Here is a 26935-nt window from a genome sequence, read left to right as displayed (position 1 = left end):
CATTTTCTTTTTTAAAAAGCAAATAATCATATCATATCTTCTACTTTAGGCTAATTGAAAGCGTGTTACAGCCATAGTTTGCATTATCACTCAATACCTTACTCCAATCATTTAAAAACTTTATTCTCTGAACCATTTGCTTATATGTTTGATATGTCTTTGTAGCCTAAGATCATAAAAGACCTAATAAATATTTGTTTTCAATCATATTTGATAGAGAAGAATGGTTGATGCAACCGTATCTTTTGCGATTGAAAAGCTCGGCGAATTTGTTGCGCAAGAAGTTAAAGTTAGAATAGGAGTAAAAGATGGTGTCAGGTGGCTCAAAGATGAATTGATCTACCTCCAGTCTTCAGCAAGATATGCAGAATCAAGACAGGACGAGGAACAGATTCGTAATTGGGTAAAAAATGTCAGAGATGTCGCTAATGATGCAGTGACTATCTTACGCGATTTTAGTGCATTCCAACAAGAACAAGAAGCTACGAAACAAAGTGTCGTGGATTGTTTCAAGGCCAGTGTTTGCATGTACAAAAAAGAAGTTAAGCTTTATGATATTGGCAAACATATAGAATCACTCAAGGAAAGAATCATTGTGATCAAGAACAGGAGAATTGAGTATGGTATTGACAACATCTTAGCCACTCCAAATCTACAGCAAAAACAGAGATCATTGTTAAGAACAACCGCTATTAATAACCAGGTTGATGTGGTTGGTTTCGATGATGATTTTAAGACTTTAATGGGTGAACTCGATAGCAAAGATACTTCCCTCAGAGTCATTTCCATTCATGGGATGGGAGGGTTGGGCAAGACTTCACTTGCCACCAAGTTGTACAATTCTAGCAAGTTGAGACAGTTTAACACTCATGCTAAGGTTTGTGTCTCCCACGAATATAACATTGCGGATGTTCTGAAAAGAATAATAAAGTCTTTCAAGGGGCTTGAGCATGAACAGTATATGTCAAACATGGATGAACATGACTTACTGCAGTATCTGCCACAGTTACTGCGTGAAGAAGGTCGCTATTTCGCATTGATTGATGATATATGGGATGTACAAGTTTGGGAACAGATTAGAATTGCATTTCCAGACCAGAAGAATGGTAGTAGAATTATTATTACCACACGAAACAGAATAGTTGCACAGATGGCAGAAGACAAGTGTTTTGTCCATCAACTCCGTTTTCTAAGGGAAGACGAGAGCTGGCAATTATTCTGTAAGCGAGCAGAACCAATAACCCCTAATATGGAGAAGTTAGGAAAGGAGATGGTTGGAAAATGTGGAGGTTTACCACTTGCAATCGTGGTACTGAGCGGCCTATTATTACATAACATGAGTTATGAGTATTGGTCAAACGTGAAGGCACATATTTGGAGACACTTGAAGGAAGGTGGCTCTTTTCAGATTCAAGAAATACTGAGCTTAAGTTATAATGACTTGTCACCTAAGATGAAAGATTGTTTTCTCTTCCTTGGAAGGTACCCCGAAGACCATGAGATTTACCCAATAGAATTGAAGCTTCTATGGATTGCAGAGGAATTTATCACAGAAGCCGATGAAGGAGATGGAGTAGTCCTGGAGGATTTGGCTGAAGATTATCTGAAAGAGCTAATTAATCGCAATTTGATTCAGGTTGAAAGTTTGCAATTCAATGGACAAGCTTCGAGATGCCGAGTCCACGATCTTGTACGAGAACTTGCCATTAATATAGCAAAGGAGCAAAAGTTGTTGGCTGTTTTTGACTCGAGCAAGCACAATCCAAATCTCATCCAATTTTTGGAAGGACAAAGGCGTCACGTCATTTATGATGGAATCGGTGAGTACTTAAAATTACTTGAGCATAGATCTGATGCTTTATATATGCATTCACTAGCACTGGATAATTATGGCGGTAGAGTCGAATTAGAAGAAATGAAGTTGATGTACACCAGATTCAAAAATCTCAAAGTGCTAGATATGACAAGTGTAGAATCATACAGGATACCAGAAGAAATCGGGGATTTAGTATTCCTGAAGTCCCTAGGTTTAATGGGGGGTAAGGGTGGTCTTTTAATACTACCAATTCCACAAAGCATAGGCAAACTGAAAAAGCTACAAATTTTGTTTGGTTCGAACCGAAGAGGTTACAGACGCTACACAGTTCCAAGAGAAATTGGTGAGCTACATGAGTTGAGGTATCTAGACATGCATATTACTGGGAGTTTGAATATAGGTAGCCGCCAAACTAAGCTCCACACTCTATGTTGGATAGACCGGAACCAAATGCTCCAGATTGATGTTGTCAAGCTCACCAACCTACATACATTATGTATACAAATACAGAAAGAAAAAGAAAAAGGAGTATATGGTGGTTACACGCTGAAGTCGATAGGCAAATTAAAAAGTCTCAGAACACTCATCATATTCTCTCCTTATACAAGTATTCCAACTACAAAACCGCTCTCTTCTTGCTCTCGTCTCAAGAGCATCACTTTATCTGGTCCTATAGAAGATCCATCAGAATTAAGTTCCCTGCCTGATTCAGTCATGAATTTAAAACTAACGCGTAGTGCGTTTACAGAAGATCAGATGCCTAATTTGGGAAATTTATCGAATCTTACTGCTCTTGAGTTGGATAGGGTGTACGAGGGGAAGGAAATTGTTTGCGGCTACAAAGCATTTCCAAGTCTTCAAATCTTAAGACTACATCGTCTGCCCAATCTAGAAGAAGTGAAAGTTGAGGATGGAGCTCTCCCTTCTCTCAAAAGTTTCCAGACAATTGATTGTGGAAAGCTGAAAAGGATTCCTCTACAACTAGAATGTTTCTGGATAAAGGATCCGAAATTGTAGCCAAGTGTGTACATCATATAAAACTAGCATTTTTTTTACCGGCACTTTTTGTGGCAGCACAACAATTTTTAACAGCACTCTCAAACAGACCCTTCTAAAGAGAGCTTTTTTTATCAATATTTGTGTCAATAAGGGTAAAACTACTCATCTATGTATCAGACTGTGTGTCAGTGTGTGCCACAGTAATTAGAAAACAAATTGGCATATGAGAAGTAAAATAGACACTGCTGAACTGCATCATCCCAAGACTCTCTAGTAATAATGTAAAAATAATTCTGAGGACTTAAGAAATCATTACAACCTGAGATAGATTGTGGGTCATCTCATAAAGCTTGAATGCTCTCCGCTGGATGATGGCACTCTACTGCTTGGTTACCGCTTGATTGCTGGTGTCAATGTAAACTGCACCGAACTGGAATACCTTCCAATAACGAAGACAGCACCTCATAATCCTGAATTTCTTGTTGACTAAATTGTATTAGTGGGCACGGGTCCCTGTTATACATTGGAGTAGGACTGCACATGGGCTGGGTTGGGTCGGTTTAGGCCATTCAAGCGACCCAACCCATTTAGTACGGGTTACAAAAATTTAACCCATTAACTATAAAAAGAATTAGAAACCCAACCCTATTAATTGTATGACGGGTTGGGTTGGTTAGGGTAGAGTTGATCGGGTTGAAAAATTTGTGAGATAAGCATAATCTAAAATATGTTTTGCACCATTTTGTTGTGTACAATTAGCAATAACATAAGACACTGCACAGATACAAAATATCAGGTGCTTTTAGAGGTGCAGATATTCTCTTTATACTAAGGTGGACAGCTGAATCTTAATATAGTAATAACTATTAAAAATAATGTTTCCGCCATGTATTTTTATATATAATCATAAGAACTAGCAATGTGAGTCGTTGATCTGCACTACAAAGTTTTATTTCTAATTGTTTCTGCACATTGCACTAAACTCACTTCACATTCTATTATCAAATAAGTAAATATAGTTCCTTGATCAATCAAAAATATTCTATCAGAGTGTTAAAGATGTAATTAACCGGGTTGGGTTGGTTTAAGGTTTTTAAAAGTTATATTTCGACCCAACCCATTATAAACGGCTCAACCAAAAATCAACCCAATTAACCCATGGTTTGGAATGGGTCGGGTTAGTCGGTCCAGTTCAAAGTTGGGTTGGGTTGGTTTTAACGGGTTGGACAACCCATGAGCAGCCCTACATGGGACTATTAAAAAATGGGACCAGGTCTCTGGCAGCCGTATGCCAGGGACCGTTTAACCAACACCTACGTCCTGGGCCGTTGGATGCATATCCAGCGGCCAGGATCATATTAAAATTTTAATATGTCCAGCGCTTTTTTAGCGCTGGACGGGGGAATCCCCGTCCAGCGCTAAAAAAGCGCTGGACATGGGAATCCCTGTCCAGCGCTAAAAAAGCGCTGGACATATTAAAATTTTAGTATGATCCTGGCCGCTGGATATGCATCCAACGGTCCAGAAACCGATTGTTATTTAACAAGTCCACAGCAGCCGGCTGCTGTGGACCGTTACCCTTAAACAGGTCCTGGCCGTTAGATGATCCAGCGGACAAAATTAAAATAAAACTTTAAGGATTGTTTGGTTCAGCCTTTTCAGGTATCAAGTATGAGTTTGATTCATTCCAAACCTATAGCTGGAAAATTTATTCGTCTAAACCCATATATCAGACTTCCAAAGTATGAGTTTTTGAAACTTTAGAGGGAGGTGGGTGTGGAACATGGGTATGAGGAATAAAAATATTTTTATATTATATACAATTACATCAAAGGCTTGACACAAAATTAAATCAACAACTTAAAATTGGATTAAATAAAATTATAAAATTATTTTTCATCAATAAAAAATAATAATTTAAAAATATTTAAATTCAATATATTATACATTCCATCACTCAACCAAACACATGATATCAAGAATGATACTTCATCCACATACCACCTTAACCCGATTACTCATTCCAACCCCATACCCCTCCATGAACCAAACGACCCCTTAGTACGTAGAGCGTCGAATAGAAAAATCCTGTCCAACGATTAAAAAGCGTCGTAAAAAATGGATTTTACTCGTACAGTGCTAAAAAAGCGCCGGACATACTAAAGTTTTGTTTCAATCCTGTCCGCCGGATATTCATCCAACAGTCAGGAACCTATATATTTTTTAACACATCCCTCCATACATATATTAGCGAACGAGATCCTTGTATTATTAATGAAAATATAACTTATTTCTATTTTTTTGTCATAAACTTATTTCTGTTTAATTGATCAAGGACCTTAGATATGGATTTTTTTTCTTCTTCTTTATTATTTGAAATTTGGAAGATTTGTTTAAATTGGGAAAAAACATCTAGGAGAATAATTATTTTTATTAAATTAAATACCGGTTTAAGAAAATTCGAGATTAATTGTACATCTGTAATAAAATAGGAGAAAGCATAAAATATTAAGTTATATGATATGAACTTGATTGAGGGTTGAGATAAACTTGTGCTAAGCAACGTGATGATAAAATAATTAAAAATTCAAAGATTAAATCACACAAATTTACAAACATAAAAGTTGAATTCAGTTGGAGAAGAAAGATCTGCTGGGAAAAAAAATGAGTTGTATATTAACAACACTGAACAAAAAATTGCGAGTCCATATCACAAAAATACCAAAAATAGATGAAAATTTTCATGCTTAAAGGTGGATCATTGATTCTCTCTTTGTATTTTGAAGTCTCAGTACATGTTTAGTTATAAAAACTGAATTAGTAGGATGGCCATATGCTTATTCAGAATTGTAATCAACTTTTTTTCATTTACAATTTTTTAAAATTAATAGAATATAATCTTATTTTAAATATTTGATGCAAACAAATCGATGACTTACCTGATATATTAGACAAAAAAATGATCTATTTCATAATTAACCCAATCTAAAAGAGCAATATGATTAACAGTCACCACACCATCTCCAACAGGCAACAGCTAACTGCTGGTTCCTCGTGGGCATGACAATCCTATACTTATATACATTGTGTATTCTTTAAACTTGACCTTTGAAGTGCTACCACAATTTTATGTAGTCTGCAGGCGAAAAATTCTTCTGGTTGACAGCAAAAAGGAAATAGACTTCAACCACGAGACAAGAACTTCATATACTGTTGTTAAACATTGATCAGCTTCAAATATATGCAAGTGAATTGCGATCAAGATCAGGTTGTGGGCGCCCTCTGGTAGGAGTTGGCGGCCTTTGAATGTTTAGTTCCTGCAGAATTATAAAACGCGATTTATAAATAAACAAAGACAATAGAACACTGTAACTATCATCTCTCTTGACTTGCATCTGTACTTGTTGAAAGCAGTAACATAGCAAGTACACGCATCGATGCCTTAAAAGAATGTTACCTGCATCCACGTGTCGTCTGTTCCCCTTTGTGGGGATGTATCTGGAGAATGCATGGGAGGTGGCAAGGGATGGATCAATTTGGGCACAATCATCAACCCTCTTCCCACTACCAGTATAGCTCCCGCATTATTGGCAGTGCCTGAATCAAAATTTTTAATCAGATACTTTACTGACAGCAACTTCAGAGGAGGTTAAAGAACATTCAGAAAATGATACCAGATCTCCGCTGGAACTCATTTAAGCCACTTTAATCACTAACACATCATCTGTTGATTAGGATTCCAGTAACTTTTCTGTTAACTATTTTTCAAGATTTAACATAGTGATATATATAGTGATTCTAGTGGCTAAAATGAGTCTCCGTGGAGATTGGGTAGTCACTTGATAGTTTTTAATGAGAACGGTGGACATTTTGATATAAACCCGATGCAAAAATGAATTAACTACTTACCGCAATAGTTTGTCGCGGAGAAAAGAGTGATTAGCTGTCCTTGAGCGAACCTTTCAAACCCATCCATAACACATTCATGGGCTCTTATTATTAGTTGTAATTTGTTCCTCTTACAAAAATCTGTAACTCGGTCAGGCTGCAATAAAAAACGATGCAGAAATCATAATTGTGTATAAGTTTACAAGAGCATAATATAGGCTAAAGTTTGTTGGTTATTTTAGTGTAATTGGATTAACTAGTTGATCAATGTAATCATAATGTTACATCGAACAAGTCATGAGAGTACGGAGTGTATGCTTAGTTCGAGTTTATTATGATTATTAGTGCTTATGAGGCATGTTCATTGGCATTAGACACATCTATTGGAAAAGAGTGTCTATTGGCATTAGATTTGTTCATTGACATTAGACACATTTATTGGGATAAGATGTGTCTATTGCCATTAGACAAATCTATTTGGATTAAGATGTGTCTATTGTCAAAAGACACATCTGTTGACATCTTTATATAGATGTTGCATTGATCATTTCAAGATACATGATTCATTTGAAATACACAACAATACACATTCTCTCTTCTTGCAGAATTTCTGACTTCATCCGATTGAATTATTTGGTGAACCACAAATAACTTCAATCTGAAAGTGTTCGCACGACTTCAGAAAAATCCAAGTTATCACCAAATTCTACAACAAAGATTGAAGTTATTCTATTCTGAAGATGACGAACGGAGAATCTGCAAAAGACATGACAAGTAAGTTTGCAAAATTGGACAAGTTTGAGGGTTAAGATTTTCGAAGATGGCAAAAGAAGATGCATTTTTTGTTGATCACGCTAAAGGTTGTGTATGTTCTAAGTACTCCCATGCCAGAAGAGATTGAGAATGAAACTATTGAACAAACAAGGCAACACTGCAAGTGGGAAAACGATGACTACATCTGCCGCGGTCACATTTTAAACGGTATGTCTGATTCCCTCTTCGATGTACATCAAAATGTTGAGTCAGCGAAAGAATTGTGGGATTCTCTTGAATCCAAGTACATGGCAGAAGATGCTTCTAGTAATAAGCTTCTGGTCAGTAATTTTATGAATTATAAAATGGTCGATTCTAGACCGGTGATGGAACAATACAATGAATTGTTAAGGATTCTGGGACAGTTTGTCCAACACAATCTGAAGATGAATGAATCTATCTCTGTTTATGGTGTTATAGACAAACTGCCACCATCATGGAAGGATTTTAAACACACCTTGAAACATAATAAAGAAGATATGACATTGGTTGAACTTGGAAGTCACTTCCGAATTGAAGAGGCTTTGAGGACTCAAGAAAATGAGAATAATCCTAAGGGCAAGAACCAAGTCGGTAACTCTTCTGTGAATATGGTTGAAGATGGTGGATCTTATAAGAATCCTAAAACCATCAAGGGTGATAAGCGGAAATTCAAAGGAAACAACAACTCTTCCAATAAAAGTCCTAAGATTGCATGTTGGAAGTGTGGTAAACCTGGACATTTCAAGAAGGATTGTCGGGTTGGTAAAAGTAAGTAAGAAAGGCTTAATGCTGGTCCAAGTGGATCCAAGGATCCAGAAAAGCAACAAGGATGATAATGTTGCTTGATGGATTGATTCTGGAGCAACAAGTCATGTATGTAAAGATCTTCGTTGGTACACAGATTTTAACCAATCGAAGATGGATCTATCTTAAAGATGGGAAATGTTGCAACTGAACCAATCAAAGGACTAGGAAATGTGAAGCTAGTGTTTACTTTTGGAAATGTATATTATTAAATAAAGTATTGTATGTTCCTGGGATTCGAAAGAATCTCTTGTCTGGTGTTGTATTAAATAATTGTGGATACAAGCAAGTTTATGAAAGTGACAAGTATATCTTGTCAAAACATGGCACTTTTGTTGGCTTTGGTTACTTATGTAATGACATGTTTATGTTGAATGTAAATACTTCATTTAATGATGAATCTGCTTGCATGGCTTCTACTAGTACTAGCGTAAATTTGAATAAATCAGAATTATGGCATGCTAGACTAGGACATGTACATTATAAAAGAATAAAAGATATGTCTAAAATGAGCCTCATACCTGCTATTGATTTAAACAATGAAAAATGTAAAACATGCATGTTAACAAAGATAACTAGAAAGCCCTTTAAAGTTGCTAATAGGGTGTCTGATGTATTAGAATTGATACACAGTGATTTGTGTGATTTTCCATTCTACACCATCATTGAGAAATAAAAAGTATGTTGTTACTTTTATTGATGATGCTTCTAGATATTGTTATGTATATTTGTTGCATGCGAAAGATGAAGCTCTTGAATCCTTTAAAATTTATAAAGAAGAAGTAGAGCTACATCATCATGGTACATTGATTAAAAATCTACGTACTGATAGAGGAGGTGAGTATTATGATCCGGTGTACTTTTAATTTATTGGTATAATACATCAAACCACGGCTCCTTATACACCACAACAATATGGTGTGGCAGAAAGAAAAAATAGGACTTTGAAAGAAATGGTTAATTCCTTGTTGTCCTACTCGGGTTTGAGTGAGGGATTCTGGGGTGAGGCTATGTTGACAGCCTGTTATTTATTGAATCGAATTCCTAGTAAGAGGAATAAAATTACCCCTTATGAACTTTGGTATAAAGAGTCACCAAAAATTGAGTTTTCTGAGAGTTTGGGGATGTAGAGAGTTGTAAGACTCACTGAACCCAAAAGAAGAAACTTGGGTGAACGAGGTATAGATTGTATCTTTGTTGGTTATGCTGAGCATTCCATCGCATATAGATTCTATGTGTTAGAATCTAATGACTATGTGCCTGTGAACTCGATTATCGAGTCCAGAAATGCTATATTTGATGAAAACAGATTTACATCTATACCTAGACCGAGGGACATGCTTCAATAATCTTCTAATAGGAACTCAGTTTTTACTGAAAATGTTCATCAACCGTCTGAACCAAGGAGAATCACTAGAGCTAGAAAATTAAAGTCTTTTTGAGATGATTTTCATCTTTATCTAGTTGAGGGTTCTAGAGATGAAATTAAATATCAATACCAATATTGTTTTATTATTGAAGAGGATCCAAAAACTTTTACAGAAGCTATGACATCGAGGGATGTTGCATTTTGGAAGGAAGCTATCCAGGATGAAATGGATTCTATCATGAATAATAATACATGGGAATTGAGTGATCTGCCCCCTGGCTTTAAAGCATTGGGAAACAGATGGATCTTCAAAAGGAAAATAAAGGCGGACGGTACGATAGATAAGTTTAAAGCCATATTGGTAATCCAAGGCTTTAGACAAAAAGGAAGGGATTGATTATTTTGATATTTATGCTCCTGTTGCTAGGACTTCAACTATTAGGTTGTTAATAGCACTTGCTGCTATACACAACCTTGTCATTCATCAAATGGAGTGAAAACTGCATTCTTGAATGGTGAATTAGATGAAGAGATTTATATGAAACAACCCGAAGGGTTTGTTGTGCTTGGTTGTGAGAAAAAGGCGTGTAAATTGAAGAAATCAATTTATGGTCTAAAGCAAGCACCGAAGGATTGGCACGATAAATTTGATAAAGTGGTCTTGTCTAATGGTTATGTTATTAACCAAGCAGACAAGTGTGTATATAGCAAATTTGACTCTTCTGGTAAATGAGTTATAATTTGTTTATATGTGGATGACATGTTGATTTTTGGTACTGACCAAAATCAAGTGGATAAAACCAAGAAGTTCTTGTCATCTAATTTTGATATGAAAGACATGGGGGAGGCTGAAGTGATTCTTGGTATAGGGATCAAGCGTGAGAATAATGATATTTCGATTTCTCAATCTCATTACATTGAGAAGATTTTGAAAAGATTTAATTTTAAGGATTGTTTTCCAGTTAGCACTCCTTTTGATCCTAGTATTAAACTCCTACCAAATAAAGGTGTTTCAGTATCTCAACTTGAATACTCAAGGACTATTAGTAGTCTTATGTATGCCATGATAAGCACTAGGCCAGATATTTCCTATGCTGTTGGAAATCTTAGTAGGTATACTAGCAAACCAAGTTCACATCATTGGCAAGCCTTAAGCTGAGTATTCAAGTACTTGAAAGGAACCATGGATTATGGTTTGACGTATACTGGATTCCTTCGGTTATTGAAGGTCATTCAGATGCAAGTTGGATTTCCAATGAGAAGATCATTCTTCCACAAGTGGATGTGTATTCCTCCTTGGGGGAGGTGCTATCTCTTGGTCATCAAAGAAACAGAGTTGCATTACAGACTCAACAATGAAATCTGAATTTGTGGCATTATCAGCTGCTGGTAAAGAAGCTGAGTGGCTAAGAAATATGATATATGAAATTCCATTGTGGCCAAAACCTATATTATAACAACCAGGTTTTTATTATTTAATTAGTTATTAATATTATAAAATAATATTAAAACAATCTTTGGTTTATATTCTAAATATTATTGTGGATATGCATAATCGACTAATTAGTTGGTTAAGGATTAGGATGAAACTGTAACTAAACTTTAGATGAGGCATAATATTTTGAATATTTTGATGCTAATCTTTAAAGCATACTTATCTTTATTTACTATAAATTTCGAGAACACATCTAAGTCATCCACAACAGAGTTAAATATAATTATTCTACTGGTGGCAAGCGTGAGAGAGTATGCATGCGGTAGTAAAACACAGTACATGATTGGATAGATTTTGGTGCAATATACAAGGTGTAGCATATTATTAAGGAAGGTGCGACGAGAAAGTTACATACTGGTAATTCTTGGTAAATGGTGGAGGTTTGATTCAAATCTTCATACCCAAATATATTTGTTACACTTATAAAATTATATTAATTGTGTTGAATTTATTTCAGGTTCATAATTAGTATACTAATTATACGCTGTGCTGCATTCATCATTTTGAGAGCATTCTATTTCGGTAAGCAAAATACCTCTTGTGTATCTAATTACCAATTAATTTATTCATTTAGTTTTGTATTTTTTTTTACATCAAAATACATTTGTACATATTCTTCCTTTATCTGGGTTTTATATTAATTTATTTATTTATATAATTGAAATCTGGGTACATATATTTATGATATTTTAATATGGTGATTATTAATGTGAATTTCCTACTGTTGGTTATTTTCTTAAAGGTTTATATGTGGGGTTACATGTATTGTTTTTTTGAAATACTCTGGAAATATCCTATTTTATTGGAACTGTAACTTTGTTACGTTTGGTACTTGTTGATAATTCAGTGTGGTTATAAGGTGTCCAGACTCATGTGCCGAACCCTATTATGTAGATACGGGAGTTTGGGCAGTGTACTAGTGTTTGGAGGATTGATTGTTTATAAAGTAAAGTTTGCCTTATTATATATTGGTAAATTAGATTTTGATAATGTGTTTTGCTAGTTATTTTAATTAAAAATAATTGAGAGTCTGATTTCAAAATCACTGCATCCTTTTATTGTGTTTTAAAATAGAGAGTTACTGTATTTATTATTTTTATTTGTAATAATTATGACTTAAATCCTCACCAAATTTCTTGTTTCATAACCATGTTCTCGAGCTTGTGTTCCGTTACTAAAACTAGTACCATTCTTTAAAACAATAATATTTCTTATGTTTATTATTAAAGTGTGAGATTATTTTATTTTTATTAAATTAAAGGTAAGTAAGTATAAGCATATGTGTATATGTGCATGCATCTGAACTTCAAGATGATTGTGTGTAGTTTATTCTCTTGCTATATTATATATTATATATAGATTTAATAACAATATTATCGAGTACTAAATATGCTTATATGTTATTATTATTATACGTTGTTATTATTATTATTATTTGTAGTTGTACCCTTCCGGCTGACGTTACTAGTTAATGCAGTAATAAGTGTTGGTTAAATTGAAGTAGTTTGATGGCTTATAAAGTCTGGTGATAGAACCAGGTGCCGCGCTGTGCTGCTTGAGTGCCTAAACGATGATTATGCTTTTTATTTGTTTATAATATTATTTATAACTAGTTGTAGTAACCAGGTTCTAGTATTGGCTTCATTGTTATTGTTTTACTTTATTCTTTATGCAATATGTCGCTCCTGGAATAATAGTTGGAAGACACCTAAATTATTTTGGTTAGTTGTATTTTACGTGATATATATATACTATTTATAGTGACAAGATTGAACTTGGAAATGCATAAAACTGATATGTTTGAATTAATTTAAATTGATTATAGATTCATAAGGAGGAGTAGCTTCAGTTTTGATCACAACTAAATTAGTGTTGTTATATCAGGTACGGATTCTATTCTTTTCTCTCTTTTACTTAAATAATAAATATTTATGATATTTATTATTTTGACATTCTTAAAATCTCTTTTGTTATTGCACATCACTCTTTTCACTTGGCCTTCATATATTTGAATAATTGTTGCCTTGACTCCTATTGTTTCCTTTCGTTTTATGATTGTACCACTGTATATATTTTGTTCATTGAGTCGGCAACTTTTGTAATTGTTTGGGCTCTTAAACTTATCCGTGTGGGTAAATCACGGACAATGTTCACATGGAGTTCGTAGTAAAGGTGAACTAGACACCAACTCGTATCGGTGATTTAAGCATACGAGCACGTTTCTGGGGTATGAGACGTGAGAAGATCATGATCGTTATTGTTTTGTGGAATGTTTCATACATTCTTTATTTCTTCTTGTGGATAACCGAAGAAGAAATCATTGTTCTGTATTTGCTCGGTGATTGGAGTTGAGCAAGTACAGTTTTGTGTAAGAGACCCGTATTGTGTCATTTATTCATCATTGAGTCTTATTTATAGTTCATTGTTTATCTCGATTATTGTGACTTGAGGTACTTATTTGTACCAATTTATTGTAATCATTGTTTCGAGATTATCGATACTCTTTGCACCTACACTATTTTTATATTCGTACTGGGCATTGGCTCACTCTCGTTTGCTTTCTTTCCGCAGGTAATCAGGGGTAGCGGGGATCGTGATGAGTGACACCCACCTTTAGTTGCTTTCGTTGTTAGGGGCTATAATAAGACTTTAGAGCTTATATTTCTATTGATTTCAGACTTTGTTGGATTTATTATCATGGAGTTTCAGACTTTATTATCCATATTGACATTTTGGTTGTTAAATTATTATATTATTTCTGAATGAATTTAGAATTATTTAATCGTTTAGCCCCATTGTAAAAGTGGGGTGTTACATTTTTGGTATCAGAGCTAGGTTATGATTCTGTAGACTAGCCTTAGGGCATTTGACCTGTGAGTTTTGGGTTGACTTCGTATGGGTAGAAGTAAGATTTTGATATAACTGCGATATTTACTCGATATTCACTCTATATGTGTTCTCATAATAAATGTTGCAGGATGCCGCCTAGAAGAGATACCTCGAGAAATAATGCAGGAGGATAACAGATCGTGATGGACAGGGAAACTTTCTTGGACATGGTTAGGGAGGTAGCTAATCAGCAAAGGCAGAATCCTCCTGGTAATGTGCCCAATCAGGAAGGCCAGACTATGTTTGACCGTTTTATGAAGCAGCGGCCCAATGTTTTTAAGGAAGCTAAACACCCTATGGATGCTGAGGCTTGGATTGATCACATGGAGAAAATATTTCGGGTCCTAAATTGTTCTGAGGAGGAGAAAGCTCGTTTTGGTATCTACCGTCTTGAGGGGGATGCTAGTACTTGGTGGAAGTCAGTGGTGGCTTCTCATGCAGCTGGGTATGAGGACACTCTCACCTGGAATGTGTTCAAGGCACATTTTGATCAGAGATATTTTCCTGCTAGTGTTCGGGAGGAGTATGCTCGTGAGTACCAGAATATTGCTCAGAAGGAGGATGAGTCTGTGGCAGATTTCCAGATTCGATTTCAGAGGTTGGCTAATTATGCTCGGTCTATTGCTGGGAACGATGCTGATAAAATTATGAAGTTCAAGTGGGCTCTAAAGACTTCAATCCGGAATCATATTATCGCCAACCGCTACACCACTATGGACAGCTTAGTTGATAGTGCCAGGGACCAGGAGCTTCATCAGGCTGATTTTCGTAAACAAAAGGACATGCAGGGTCAGAAGAGGAAGAGAGATGATGATCCGCCCAAATTCCAGAATAATGGTGGATCTTCGGGCGGATTTAGACAGAACAATCAGAGGTACAACACCCGCAGCTTTCAGCAGAAAAATGGGAATCAGGGGAATCAGCAAAACAGGTCAGGCAATCAATCTGGGAGTCAGTCAGGCGGTCAAACTGGTCCGAATGGAGGAAGGTCTGCTTGTGCACACTGTGGGAAAATGCACAGTGGTGTTTGTCACTGGATTTCCAGAGCATGTTTCAATTGTGGCCGTCAAGGCCATACTATCAAGGACTGCAAGGCACCATTAAAGAAGTCTGGGGACCAGAATAATAATACTGGGAAGAATGAGCAGAAAAGTTCTGGACGCGTGTTTTCTCTCACTGCAAAGGATGCGGCTAACTCTTCAGGTACCATTACAGGAACACTTCCGATTGGTAATTGTGATGCTACAGTCTTATTTGACACTGGTGCTACACATTCATTTGTTTCTACATCTTACGTCGAACATCTATGCATTGCACCTACTACATTGTTGTCTGAATTTTCTGTTGCTAACCCTATGGGGTTAAATATGTCTGTGAATGTTCAATATCTTGAGTGTGTGGTTAGAATTGAAGATAGGGAATTATCTGTTGATCTCTTACCTATTCCGATGCGAGACTTTGATGTTATTTTGGGGATGGATTGGTTGGAACAACACAAGGCTACTATCGACTGTCAGCAGAAGAAGATAATTTTTGGCGACCCAATTTCACCCGAGTTTGAGTTCCAAGGTTCTAAGCTTGCTTCTCTGGGAAAATTTATTTCAGCCATTAAGGCACAGAAGATGATTGCACATGGTTGTGAGGGATACTTGGCTCATATTGTTGATTCTTCTATGGAGCAGACTGAACTTGATGACGTGAGTGTGGCTCGTGAGTTTCCTGATGTATTTCCAGAAGATTTGGATGGATTACCACCACATAGAGAGGTGGAATTTTCTATTGATTTGTTACCCGATGCGCAACCAATTTCTAAGGCTCCGTATAGGATGGCTCCGCTTGAACTGCAAGAATTGAAGGAACAGCTGCAAGAATTACTTGATAAAGGCTTCATCAGACCTAGTGTTTCACCATGGGGAGCACCAGTATTATTTGTTAAGAAGAAGGATGGTTCGATGAGGCTTTGTATCGACTATCGGGAGTTGAATCGAATTACTGTGAAGAATAGGTACCCACTACCCAGGATTGATGATTTATTTGACCAGCTTCAGGGGGCAAAATATTTCTCAAAGATTGATCTTCGTTCAGGCTATCATCAGTTGAGAGTGAAGGCAAGCGATATCCCAAAGACAGCATTTAGGACTCGGTATGGGCACTACGAGTTCTTAGTAATGTCTTTCGGGTTGACCAACGCACCAGCAGTCTTTATGGACTTGATGAACAGGGTATTCAAAGACTTTCTCGACAAATTTGTGATCGTGTTTATTGATGACATCTTGGTGTACTCAAAGACTAAAGAGGAACATGAGGAGCATCTTAGAGTGGTATTGGAAACTCTACGGGAGCACAAATTGTATGCAAAGTATAAGAAGTGTGAATTTTGGCTCGATCAGGTTGCCTTTTTGGGACATATCGTATCAGCAGACGGAATCAAGGTGGACCCTGGAAAGGTTGAGGCTATTACAAACTGGCCAAGACCTAGCACTGTGACGGAGGTGAGGAGTTTTCTTGGACTTGCTGGCTATTATCGACGTTTTGTTGAGGGTTTCTCGACCATTGCTATGCCATTGACGCAGTTGACTCGGAAAAGCAACAAATTTATATGGACTGACGAATGTGAGGCTAGTTTTCAGGAATTGAAGAAGAGACTTGTGACATCTCCAGTGTTGACTCTACCATCTGGAATGGGTGGTTATGTGATTTACAGTGATGCTTCAAAGAAGGGACTTGGATGTGTACTGATGCAGCATGGGAAGGTGATCGCCTACGCTTCAAGGCAACTAAAACCGTATGAAGTGAACTACCCGACACACGATTTAGAGCTTGCGGCCGTGATTTTTGCACTAAAGATTTGGCGACACTATTTGTATGGCGATAAATGTGAGATATTTACTGATCACAAAAGTCTGAAGTATATTTTTACCCAGAGGGAGCTTAACATGAGGCAGAGGCGATGGATTGAGCTATTGAAGGATTATGATGTGAGTATTCAGTATCATCCGGGGAAAGCTAATAAGGTAGCAGATGCCTTGAGTCGGAAGAACTTTGGGAATTTGGCAGCATTGATGACACAACAGAGACCTCTTCAACGCGATATTGAGAAGTTTGGCTTGGAGTTTTATCATCATGATGTTGTTGGTATGGTGGCAAGTATGCACGTGGAGCCTAGTCTTATCTCGAGGATTAAGGCAGCTCAGGATGGTGATGGAGAGTTGTGGTACCTTATACAGAGCATGGAAGCTGGAAAGCAACCCGAACTTCGCATTGATGATCAGGGTATTGTTTGGATGGGTAACCGATTATGTGTGCCCGATAACAAGGAACTTAGGGAGGAAGTGATGGAGGAAGCTCATCGGTCACCATTTTCAATTCATCCAGGTGGAACAAAGATGTATCATGACTTAAAGGAACATTTTTGGTGGATTGGTATGAAACGTGATATAGCCGAGTTTGTTTCAAAGTGTTTGACTTGTCAGCAGGTGAAGATAGAGCATCAGAGACCCAGTGGATTGTTACAGCCTTTGGAAATGCCTACTTGGAAGTGGGAGCACATATGTATGGATTTTGTGATTGGATTGCCGAGGACTTTGAGCAAGAATGATGCAATATGGGTGATTGTGGACAGGCTTACCAAATCAGCACACTTTTTGGCTATTCGTGGTGGTACGAGCTTGGAGGGTTTAGCACTAGCGTACAGGAATGAGATTGTGAGACTTCATGGGATTCCAGTTTCGATTGTTTCTGATAGAGACCCTAGATTCACTTCAAAATTTTGGCAAGGATTTCAGAAAGCATGGGGTACCAAACTAAACTACAGTACAGCTTTTCATCCACAGACAGATGGACAGTCAGAGCGGACAATTCAGACTTTGGAAGATATGTTACGAGCATGTGCATTGGATTGGTCAGGAAATTGGGATGAGTATCTGCCGTTGGTGGAATTTGCTTACAACAACAGTTGGCAGGCGAGCATTGGTATGGCTCCCTTTGAGGCACTTTATGGGCGCAAGTGTAGAACACCAACTTGTTGGAATGAAGTGGGTGAGAAACTTTTGGAGGGTCCCGATCTGGTTCAGGTCACTACCGATAAGGTAGAGGTAGCTCGAGAGAGGCTTAGACAGGCCCGGTCAAGACAAAAGAGTTATGCAGATAAAGGTCGACGAGAGTATGAGTTTAAAGTTGGTGACAACGTTTTTCTAAAAGTATCTCCTTCGAAGGGCATTCAGCGGTTCGGTCAAAAGGGTAAATTGAGTCCGAGGTATATTGGACCTTTCGAGATTCTTGAGAGAGTCGGAACAGTGGCGTATAGAGTTGCATTGCCACCACAGTTATCACGGATTCATAATGTATTCCACGCATCACTTTTGAGAAAATATGTTTACCATCCACATCATGTTGTTCAGTATCCTTTGGACGCATTTCGAGAGGACTTGTCTTGTGAAGAAGAGGCCGAGGCTATATTGGCGAGAGAGGAGAGGGTCTTGCGTAAAAACACGATTCCTTTTGTTAAGATTCTTTGGAAGAACCATGATGTTCGAGAAGCTACGTGGGAAACCGAGGAGTCTGTTCGCGCAAAGTACCCATATCTTTTTGAATCAGGTTCGTGCCTTTAATTTCGAGGACGAAATTATTGTTAAGGGGGGAAGGATATAACAACCAGGTTTTTATTATTTAATTAGTTATTAATATTATAAAATAATATTAAAACAATCTTTGGTTTATATTCTAAATATTATTGTGGATATGCATAATCGACTAATTAGTTGGTTAAGGATTAGGATGAAACTGTAACTAAACTTTAGATGAGGCATAATATTTTGAATATTTTGATGCTAATCTTTAAAGCATACTTATCTTTATTTACTATAAATTTCGAGAACACATCTAAGTCATCCACAACAGAGTTAAATATAATTATTCTACTGGTGGCAAGCGTGAGAGAGTATGCATGCGGTAGTAAAACACAGTACATGATTGGATAGATTTTGGTGCAATATACAAGGTGTAGCATATTATTAAGGAAGGTGCGACGAGAAAGTTACATACTGGTAATTCTTGGTAAATGGTGGAGGTTTGATTCAAATCTTCATACCCAAATATATTTGTTACACTTATAAAATTATATTAATTGTGTTGAATTTATTTCAGGTTCATAATTAGTATACTAATTATACGCTGTGCTGCATTCATCATTTTGAGAGCATTCTATTTCGGTAAGCAAAATACCTCTTGTGTATCTAATTACCAATTAATTTATTCATTTAGTTTTGTATTTTTTTTTACATCAAAATACATTTGTACATATTCTTCCTTTATCTGGGTTTTATATTAATTTATTTATTTATATAATTGAAATCTGGGTACATATATTTATGATATTTTAATATGATGATTATTAATGTGAATTTCCTACTGTTGGTTATTTTCTTAAAGGTTTATATGTGGGGTTACATGTATTGTTTTTTTGAAATACTCTGGAAATATCCTATTTTATTGGAACTGTAACTTTGTTACGTTTGGTACTTGTTGATAATTCAGTGTGGTTATAAGGTGTCCAGACTCATGTGCCGAACCCTATTACGTAGATACGGGAGTTTGGGCAGTGTACTAGTGTTTGGAGGATTGATTGTTTATAAAGTAGAGTTTGCCTTATTATATATTGGTAAATTAGATTTTGATAATGTGTTTTGCTAGTTATTTTAATTAAAAATAATTGAGAGTCTGATTTCAAAATCACTGCATCCTTTTATTGTGTTTTAAAATAGAGAGTTACTGTATTTATTATTTTTATTTGTAATAATTATGACTTAAATCCTCACCAAATTTCTTGTTTCATAACCATGTTCTCGAGCTTGTGTTCCGTTACTAAAACTAGTACCATTCTTTAAAACAATAATATTTCTTATGTTTATTATTAAAGTGTGAGATTATTTTATTTTTATTAAATTAAAGGTAAGTAAGTATAAGCATATGTGTATATGTGCATGCATCTGAACTTCAAGATGATTGTGTGTAGTTTATTCTCTTGCTATATTATATATTATATATAGATTTAATAACAATATTATCGAGTACTAAATATGCTTATATGTTATTATTATTATACGTTGTTATTATTATTATTATTTGTAGTTGTACCCTTCCGGCTGACGTTACTAGTTAATGCAGTAATAAGTGTTGGTTAAATTGAAGTAGTTTGATGGCTTATAAAGTCTGGTGATAGAACCAGGTGCCGCGCTGTGCTGCTTGAGTGCCTAAACGATGATTATGCTTTTTATTTGTTTATAATATTATTTATAACTAGTTGTAGTAACCAGGTTCTAGTATTGGCTTCATTGTTATTGTTTTACTTTATTCTTTATGCAATATGTCGCTCCTGGAATAATAGTTGGAAGACACCTAAATTATTTTGGTTAGTTGTATTTTACGTGATATATATATACTATTTATAGTGACAAGATTGAACTTGGAAATGCATAAAACTGATATGTTTGAATTAATTTAAATTGATTATAGATTCATAAGGAGGAGTAGCTTCAGTTTTGATCACAACTAAATTAGTGTTGTTATATCAGGTACGGATTCTATTCTTTTCTCTCTTTTACTTAAATAATAAATATTTATGATATTTATTATTTTGACATTCTTAAAATCTCTTTTGTTATTGCACATCACTCTTTTCACTTGGCCTTCATATATTTGAATAATTGTTGCCTTGACTCCTATTGTTTCCTTTCGTTTTATGATTGTACCACTGTATATATTTTGTTCATTGAGTCGGCAACTTTTGTAATTGTTTGGGCTCTTAAACTTATCCGTGTGGGTAAATCACGGACAATGTTCACATGGAGTTCGTAGTAAAGGTGAACTAGACACCAACTCGTATCGGTGATTTAAGCATACGAGCACGTTTCTGGGGTATGAGACGTGAGAAGATCATGATCGTTATTGTTTTGTGGAATGTTTCATACATTCTTTATTTCTTCTTGTGGATAACCGAAGAAGAAATCATTGTTCTGTATTTGCTCGGTGATTGGAGTTGAGCAAGTACAATTTTGTGTAAGAGACCGTATTGTGTCATTTATTCATCATTGAGTCTTATTTATAGTTCATTGTTTATCTCGATTATTGTGACTTGAGGTACTTATTTGTACCAATTTATTGTAATCATTGTTTCGAGATTATTGATACTCTTTGCACCTACACTATTTTTATATTCGTACTGGGCATTGGCTCACTCTCGTTTGCTTTCTTTCCGCAGGTAATCAGGGGTAGCGGGGATCGTGATGAGTGACACCCACCTTTAGTTGCTTTCGTTGTTAGGGGCTATAATAAGACTTTAGAGCTTATATTTCTATTGATTTCAGACTTTGTTGGATTTATTATCATGGAGTTTCAGACTTTATTATCCATATTGACATTTTGGTTGTTAAATTATTATATTATTTCTGAATGAATTTAGAATTATTTAATCGTTTAGCCCCATTGTAAAAGTGGGGTGTTACATATATCACCCATATCAATAAGGTGTGATAGTCAATCTGCCTTGTCTAATGCTTATAGACAAGTGTTCAAAGGCACATCTAGACACATAGGTGTTAGGCACAGTATGATTCGTGAGCTTATCACTCACGGTATTATATCAGTGGAGTTTATTAGAACTCAACATAATTTAGCCGATCATCTTACCAAAGGATTGAGTAGAGATCTTGTGCACAAGTCGGCTGTGGGGATGGGATTAAAGTCCGTTTAAAAGTCTCTCATGTTGAGAAACCCAATTCTCGCCTAAGATTACATCAGGTGTTGAATTCAATGTGGAAACTTAACATCTAGAGATTGAAACACATTAAAGCATCATCCCAGGTTATGTGTTCAGACCTGCAAGTTGAGGAGGTTGAATTCTATCTTCTTAATAGTTCTTTTGAAAAATTGAATATGCAGGTGCGAGAATAAAAGAACTACCTATTTGAGCATGAAGTTTAGCCGCTTCAAGAAACTTGGACTTGGCTTTGATATGCTTAAGAAGGATTGGGACACAAGGCTAGTAAAATATAGTGTCAAGTAAGAAAATTTGAGAATGTAAAGTTATGTGTGTATTATCTTCATGTATTCATTATGAATAGTAGGGGTTCAATCCATCGTGATACCTTGATATTCGAATATTTGAAATGTGTAATATACTAATGTGAAATTCAATCGTCATGATATTTCATTTATGCATAACTTTGTTATTTGTTGTGATTTTGTTTAGTTAATTATGGATTACACTAAAATGGGGGAGGATTGTTGGTTATTTTAGTGTAATTGGATTAACTAGTTGATCAATGTAATCATAATGTTACATCGAACAAGTCAGGAGAGTACGGAGTGTATGCTTAGTTCGAGTTTATTATGATTATTAGTGCTTATGAGGCATGTTCATTGGCATTAGACACATCTATTGGAACAGAAGTGTCTATTGGCATTAGATTTGTTCATTGACATTAGACACATTTATTGGGATAAGATGTGTCTATTGCCATTAGACAAATCTATTTGGATTAAGATGTGTCTATTGTCAAAAGACACATTTGTTGACATCTTTATATAGATGTTGCATTGATCATTTCAAGATACATGGTTCATTTGAAATACACAACAATACACATTCTCTGTTTTTGCAGAATTTCTGACTTTATCCGATTGAATTATTTGGTGAACCACAAATAACCTCAATCTGAAAGTGTTCGCACGACTTCAGAAAAATCCAGGTTATCACCAAATTCTACAACAAAGTTTGCCAAAAGATAGGTAAACTTACATATCCTTAAAGGGAGTATATTGAACAAAACCGATACAAAGTACAGTTTCTTGCACAGCACAAATAAAAGAGGGATTTTTATACTGATAATATTACAAGATCATGGTGCATAAACCAGGATTAGCTTCGAAAAAAACCCAGACAGTTATTTGTTATTGTGATTTGATTAAAAAAAATTATTCTAGCAGATTTTCTTAGTATATGTAACTAGAACAGTAAGCGTACAAGATGTGATTTCATTTCAGTGGAATGTGGAATTGTTTTTAGTTAACACCATGTATATCAGATTGGGAAGAAGGGGGTACTGTTCCATGTATAAATGAGAAGGCTGCGGCTTATTGACTGTAGAAAACACATTCACTGTCCACACAACATATCAAAACATTCAGACAAGAGGTACTTCAAAGAATTCTGGAATGCAAGAGTATTATTTATGGATCTTTTTTGACAGATGTAAACATTTTAAGTTTTGAGTTCTATATCACTAACTTCTACAATTCATCGTCCATTTATAAAAATAGATATATTGAAAAGCAATGTCTTCACCAGTTGTAAGGAAATTACAGAACACTTACCCCAAAGCTGACCAGGCCAGGCCCTCTGGCATTTGGTCTTAAACCTTCAACACTATCATTTTCTGTGGGATCAGACCTGCAAAAAACACGGAATTCAACAGCAGCACCCAAACAAAACCTTATGAGCAGCGGATAACTGTAAACAACTAAGCATACCACAGCAAGTCCATTAGAATAAGAGATCCACCATCCATGGTAATAGGCCTTTCTAGTTTTTCTATCTGCTCTACTGAATGTATTGACCTTCCTATGCCTCCATGCATACAGATAATCTTCTTCTCAATAAGGGCTGCGAGGGGAAGATAGTTAAAAAGCTGATTGAACCGCGTCCATGCCCAGATTCCATCATTTTCTCCCTAAAAATCCATTTACCATTAGAGAAGTAGAGAAATTGGAATTAGTACATAAATGATAGCATAAGCAGCATACCATTCTCTCGATGCATTCAAGACGAAATCCAAAGAGTGCATTTATATCAGCAGCTTCATGATTGCCCCGTATTAAGTGAACATTCTCAGGATACTCGATCTGAATTTTACATCAAAGAGCCAATACCGTCAGATCATGAAGCATGGCAAAATGAAACCAAACACCAGATTTGTCAAGTAGATGCTTGCCTTTAAAGCAAGAAGCAGAGTGATAGTCTCCAAGCTGTGTTGTCCTCGATCAACATAATCACCCAGAAAGAGATAATCAATGTAACTGAAAGAAGAAGAAAATAATATTCAGCAATTCCTATAAGAAGGCTAGCAAAGCTTGTAATCGAATTCCCTCTATATTCACGCTTTAGGAAGCACAAAGTGACTGTAATTGGTATATTAAAGAATAGTGACCACCACTAAGAACATATTCTGTAGAAGGGAAAGTAGATAAAAATCTACCAAGGCCGTAGTAATAATAACCACTTGCATAATATTCTTTGTCATGCTATATATTTGCATTGCTTAGAGTCTAAAATCACAAACTTTTGTAACAATTGGGTAGTTCATTAATATAATTTATACCAACTTGGTAACGCTAAGATTTTTCTGAATGGAGTATAGGAAGTTTTATTTTTCAAGCAATACATATTCTAAGTTTAAGTAGCATTAGGCATGAGATATTTCAAGACCACTTATGTCAAATTTATCAATAAAATACAGTTCTCTCTTAATCGCTGATCTGCCCAACACAAAATTAAAATAGATTTTCTAAAGCTGGGGGTATTGATTCTTTCTAATTTCTTAGCTGAGCTGGAGCCTTTGGAAGCACCATCGCTGTTGAACACACCATGATCAATACAACCGTACATCTAGTCTACTGATTTATATTGTGGCAGCGTATTTAAAGTGTACAGGTGGGCGATAGCCTTCTGCTAAAGCATGCAATATTTAAACTTAAGGCTAGTACGAACTTCACTTTCAGACTTACGTTATATCTCCTGCTGTAGAAGGATATCCATATTCATCAAATAACCGCATCAAATCCCCAAATTGTCCATGCAGATCGCCAAACAGTTTGATGGGTGCTTTTAGTTGAAGAACTGTAGGCTCATGCATAAAAATTTGTTCAGCCGCATAACAAAGCTCACCCACTTCATAAGAATCCAGAAAAAACCTTCTATCAACGGGAGGTTTCCAATTTCGAGGCCTAAGCAATATAGATATAATCTGTGACAAGCGAAGATGTAAATAAAATTATAACGGCAAAAAAAAAAAGTGACAATAATACATTTCCCCCCTGACAAAAAATTAAAAATTCCCGGTTTACGATAAAGTAAGGAAAAACATGTACCAAACCACTTGTTGCTTACCTTCTTATGCAGACCTTGAGGAGATTTTTGCCGTGTAAACTTCTTCGTAGGATGTGATAAGTCATGCAATGGAATCATTCTCCTACTTTCATTCTCAAATTGATCCAAAGATAACTGCCTTACCATTCCACCTAGGCTTCCTACAGTCTCTCTGGCAACAACCACCTGTAAAATCGGAAATATCGTGAATTTCTGAAGCTTGTAGATAAACAAAACCCTCTATCAGTATCAAAAAACAAAGATTCATACAGCTCTAGGGTGCAGACGAACATCTGCTTCAGTGTCACTACCATCTGAAGTAGTCTCGGCAGCTTGTGTATTGTTACTTGAGAATTTTGTTTCTTCAGTAAAACCAGATGAAGATTGTGCCGCTTGCCAGACAGCATTAGCAGCCTCAGCTTCTGCAGCAGAAGCGGCGGCCAGTTTTGCCATAGAGCTTTTGTCCATGCTGGCAAAAATGAATGAACACGATTATTAAAAAATGAGTCAACATAGATAGATGAGTTCACATCAGGCACAAAAAAAGAAAAATTGTGATTTTTAGTTTTGATTTCAAATTCAGTTGGGACACTAAACAATATATGTAGATCCTTTCAGCTCAATAAAATGGTTAGCCACTCAAAAATATTTCCGCAATAGATCAGTTTGTTTTTTTGCTCTTTTTCACTGTTTAATCAGATAGGACTTTACTTCTAAATCAGTTTAATTTCTCTTTCCCTTTGTTTATAGAAGTATATTAAACAGTCCATCAAAGTTCCAAATCGGCACGAGTAAGAGCAATGACCAGGAAAAATGAGGGTTGTGTGAAAAAATTAATCCATTTTATTAGGCAAAAGAAACATCCAAGGCCCTTCTTTTAAACTTTACAACAGGAACCTAGGATTCCTAAAACTTGAACACATCTTCACAAGAGATGACAGAGAATGACAAGAAGAATTCCAGAAAGGTTCTACATAGACAGGTATGAATATTGGTGAAGAAGAGTGAGGTAAGGATCTGCCATTCCTGGAATTTGAGTGACAGAATATTTCTAATTATCTAAACCATATTACTTGATCAAGAATTTTTTTTTGAGAGCCAACAAAATCAAATTACAATAAAATGTGAAGCAAGCATATGTTGATTATGTTCAGATGAAAGTTGGTAAAACCCGAAACTTATGCAATAATTACTAAAAAAACAACCTTAAGCCACCAGAAGAGACAGAGCCATCTGAATATCTAGTGGAGGCCCTCTCAGAAAGCGAGGCAGGGGAATTGATGTCAGAACGAGCTGGTGAGTTCTCTGCAATGAGAAAATCGTCCAACACCAAATCTGTGCAAAGAAAGGTAAAGGGTCTAGCTATGTTAAGAGAAAAGGAATGAAGCAAGCCTCAACTGTAATTTCAAAAATCCCCTACTCTTTCTAAATAAAAAGCAAGAAAGCAAATAAAGAAAGAACTGGTAATATTACTACCGGAGTATGTAGTTACATTTTTTAAGTACTGTTCTGAAAATTTTAGAACTGCTTTAAAAAAGTTTTATGTTGTATCTTTAGTTTGTCTTAACACCTTTAACCATCATAACATGTAGATAGGGATGGCAACGGGTCGGGTCGGGTCGGGTTTCTTAAGATCCAGACCCGATCCATTATATTTCGGGTCGTTTCGGGTTCGGGTCCGGGTCTGGAAAATGAAGATCCGGATCCGATCCGTCGGGTTTTTTCGGGTTTCGGTTC

General features: G+C 36.0%; 3 protein-coding genes and 1 long non-coding RNA gene across 4 annotated transcripts in view; 3 read left to right on the top strand and 1 right to left on the bottom strand.

Moving 5' to 3' along the window:
• On the top strand, positions 1-2950 carry LOC108207424 (putative disease resistance RPP13-like protein 3). Its single transcript, XM_017377872.2, has one exon. It carries the CDS (start codon positions 224-226, stop codon positions 2831-2833), a length of 2610 nt encoding a protein of 869 aa, XP_017233361.1. The 5' UTR covers positions 1-223; the 3' UTR covers positions 2834-2950.
• Positions 2951-5742: 2792 nt separating this feature from the next.
• The window catches only part of LOC108209702 (serine/threonine-protein phosphatase BSL1-like), a 29525-nt gene continuing 8332 nt past the window's right edge, over positions 5743-26935 (bottom strand). The window contains exons 11-21 of the mRNA XM_064087230.1: positions 26404-26533; positions 25469-25667; positions 25220-25384; positions 24838-25076; positions 24045-24129; positions 23857-23955; positions 23584-23783; positions 23428-23503; positions 6725-6860; positions 6273-6412; positions 5743-6132 (exon numbers count right to left, since the gene is read on the bottom strand). Coding sequence (XP_063943300.1) covers positions 6049-6132; positions 6273-6412; positions 6725-6860; positions 23428-23503; positions 23584-23783; positions 23857-23955; positions 24045-24129; positions 24838-25076; positions 25220-25384; positions 25469-25667; positions 26404-26533 — 1553 coding nt within the window. The 3' untranslated portion in view covers positions 5743-6048. The remainder of the gene's footprint in view (positions 6133-6272; positions 6413-6724; positions 6861-23427; positions 23504-23583; positions 23784-23856; positions 23956-24044; positions 24130-24837; positions 25077-25219; positions 25385-25468; positions 25668-26403; positions 26534-26935) is intronic.
• Positions 11193-15313, top strand: LOC135150117 (uncharacterized). Its single transcript, XM_064086268.1, has 4 exons — positions 11193-11688; positions 12992-13050; positions 14144-15220; positions 15304-15313. Exons 3-4 carry the CDS (start codon positions 14199-14201, stop codon positions 15311-15313), a joined length of 1032 nt encoding a protein of 343 aa, XP_063942338.1. The 5' UTR covers positions 11193-11688; positions 12992-13050; positions 14144-14198.
• LOC108199223 (uncharacterized) lies at positions 18746-21509 on the top strand. Its single transcript, XR_010288823.1, has 3 exons — positions 18746-19265; positions 20569-20627; positions 21314-21509. It is a non-coding gene; the product is annotated as an uncharacterized LOC108199223 (long non-coding RNA).

The sequence above is a fragment of the Daucus carota genome, chromosome 2 (genome assembly GCF_001625215.2).
Source record: "Daucus carota subsp. sativus chromosome 2, DH1 v3.0, whole genome shotgun sequence".
Classification (NCBI taxonomy): Eukaryota; Viridiplantae; Streptophyta; class Magnoliopsida; order Apiales; family Apiaceae; genus Daucus; species Daucus carota.
Note: the sequence above shows the minus strand (reverse complement) of the source record. Positions and strands in the feature narration are given on the sequence as shown.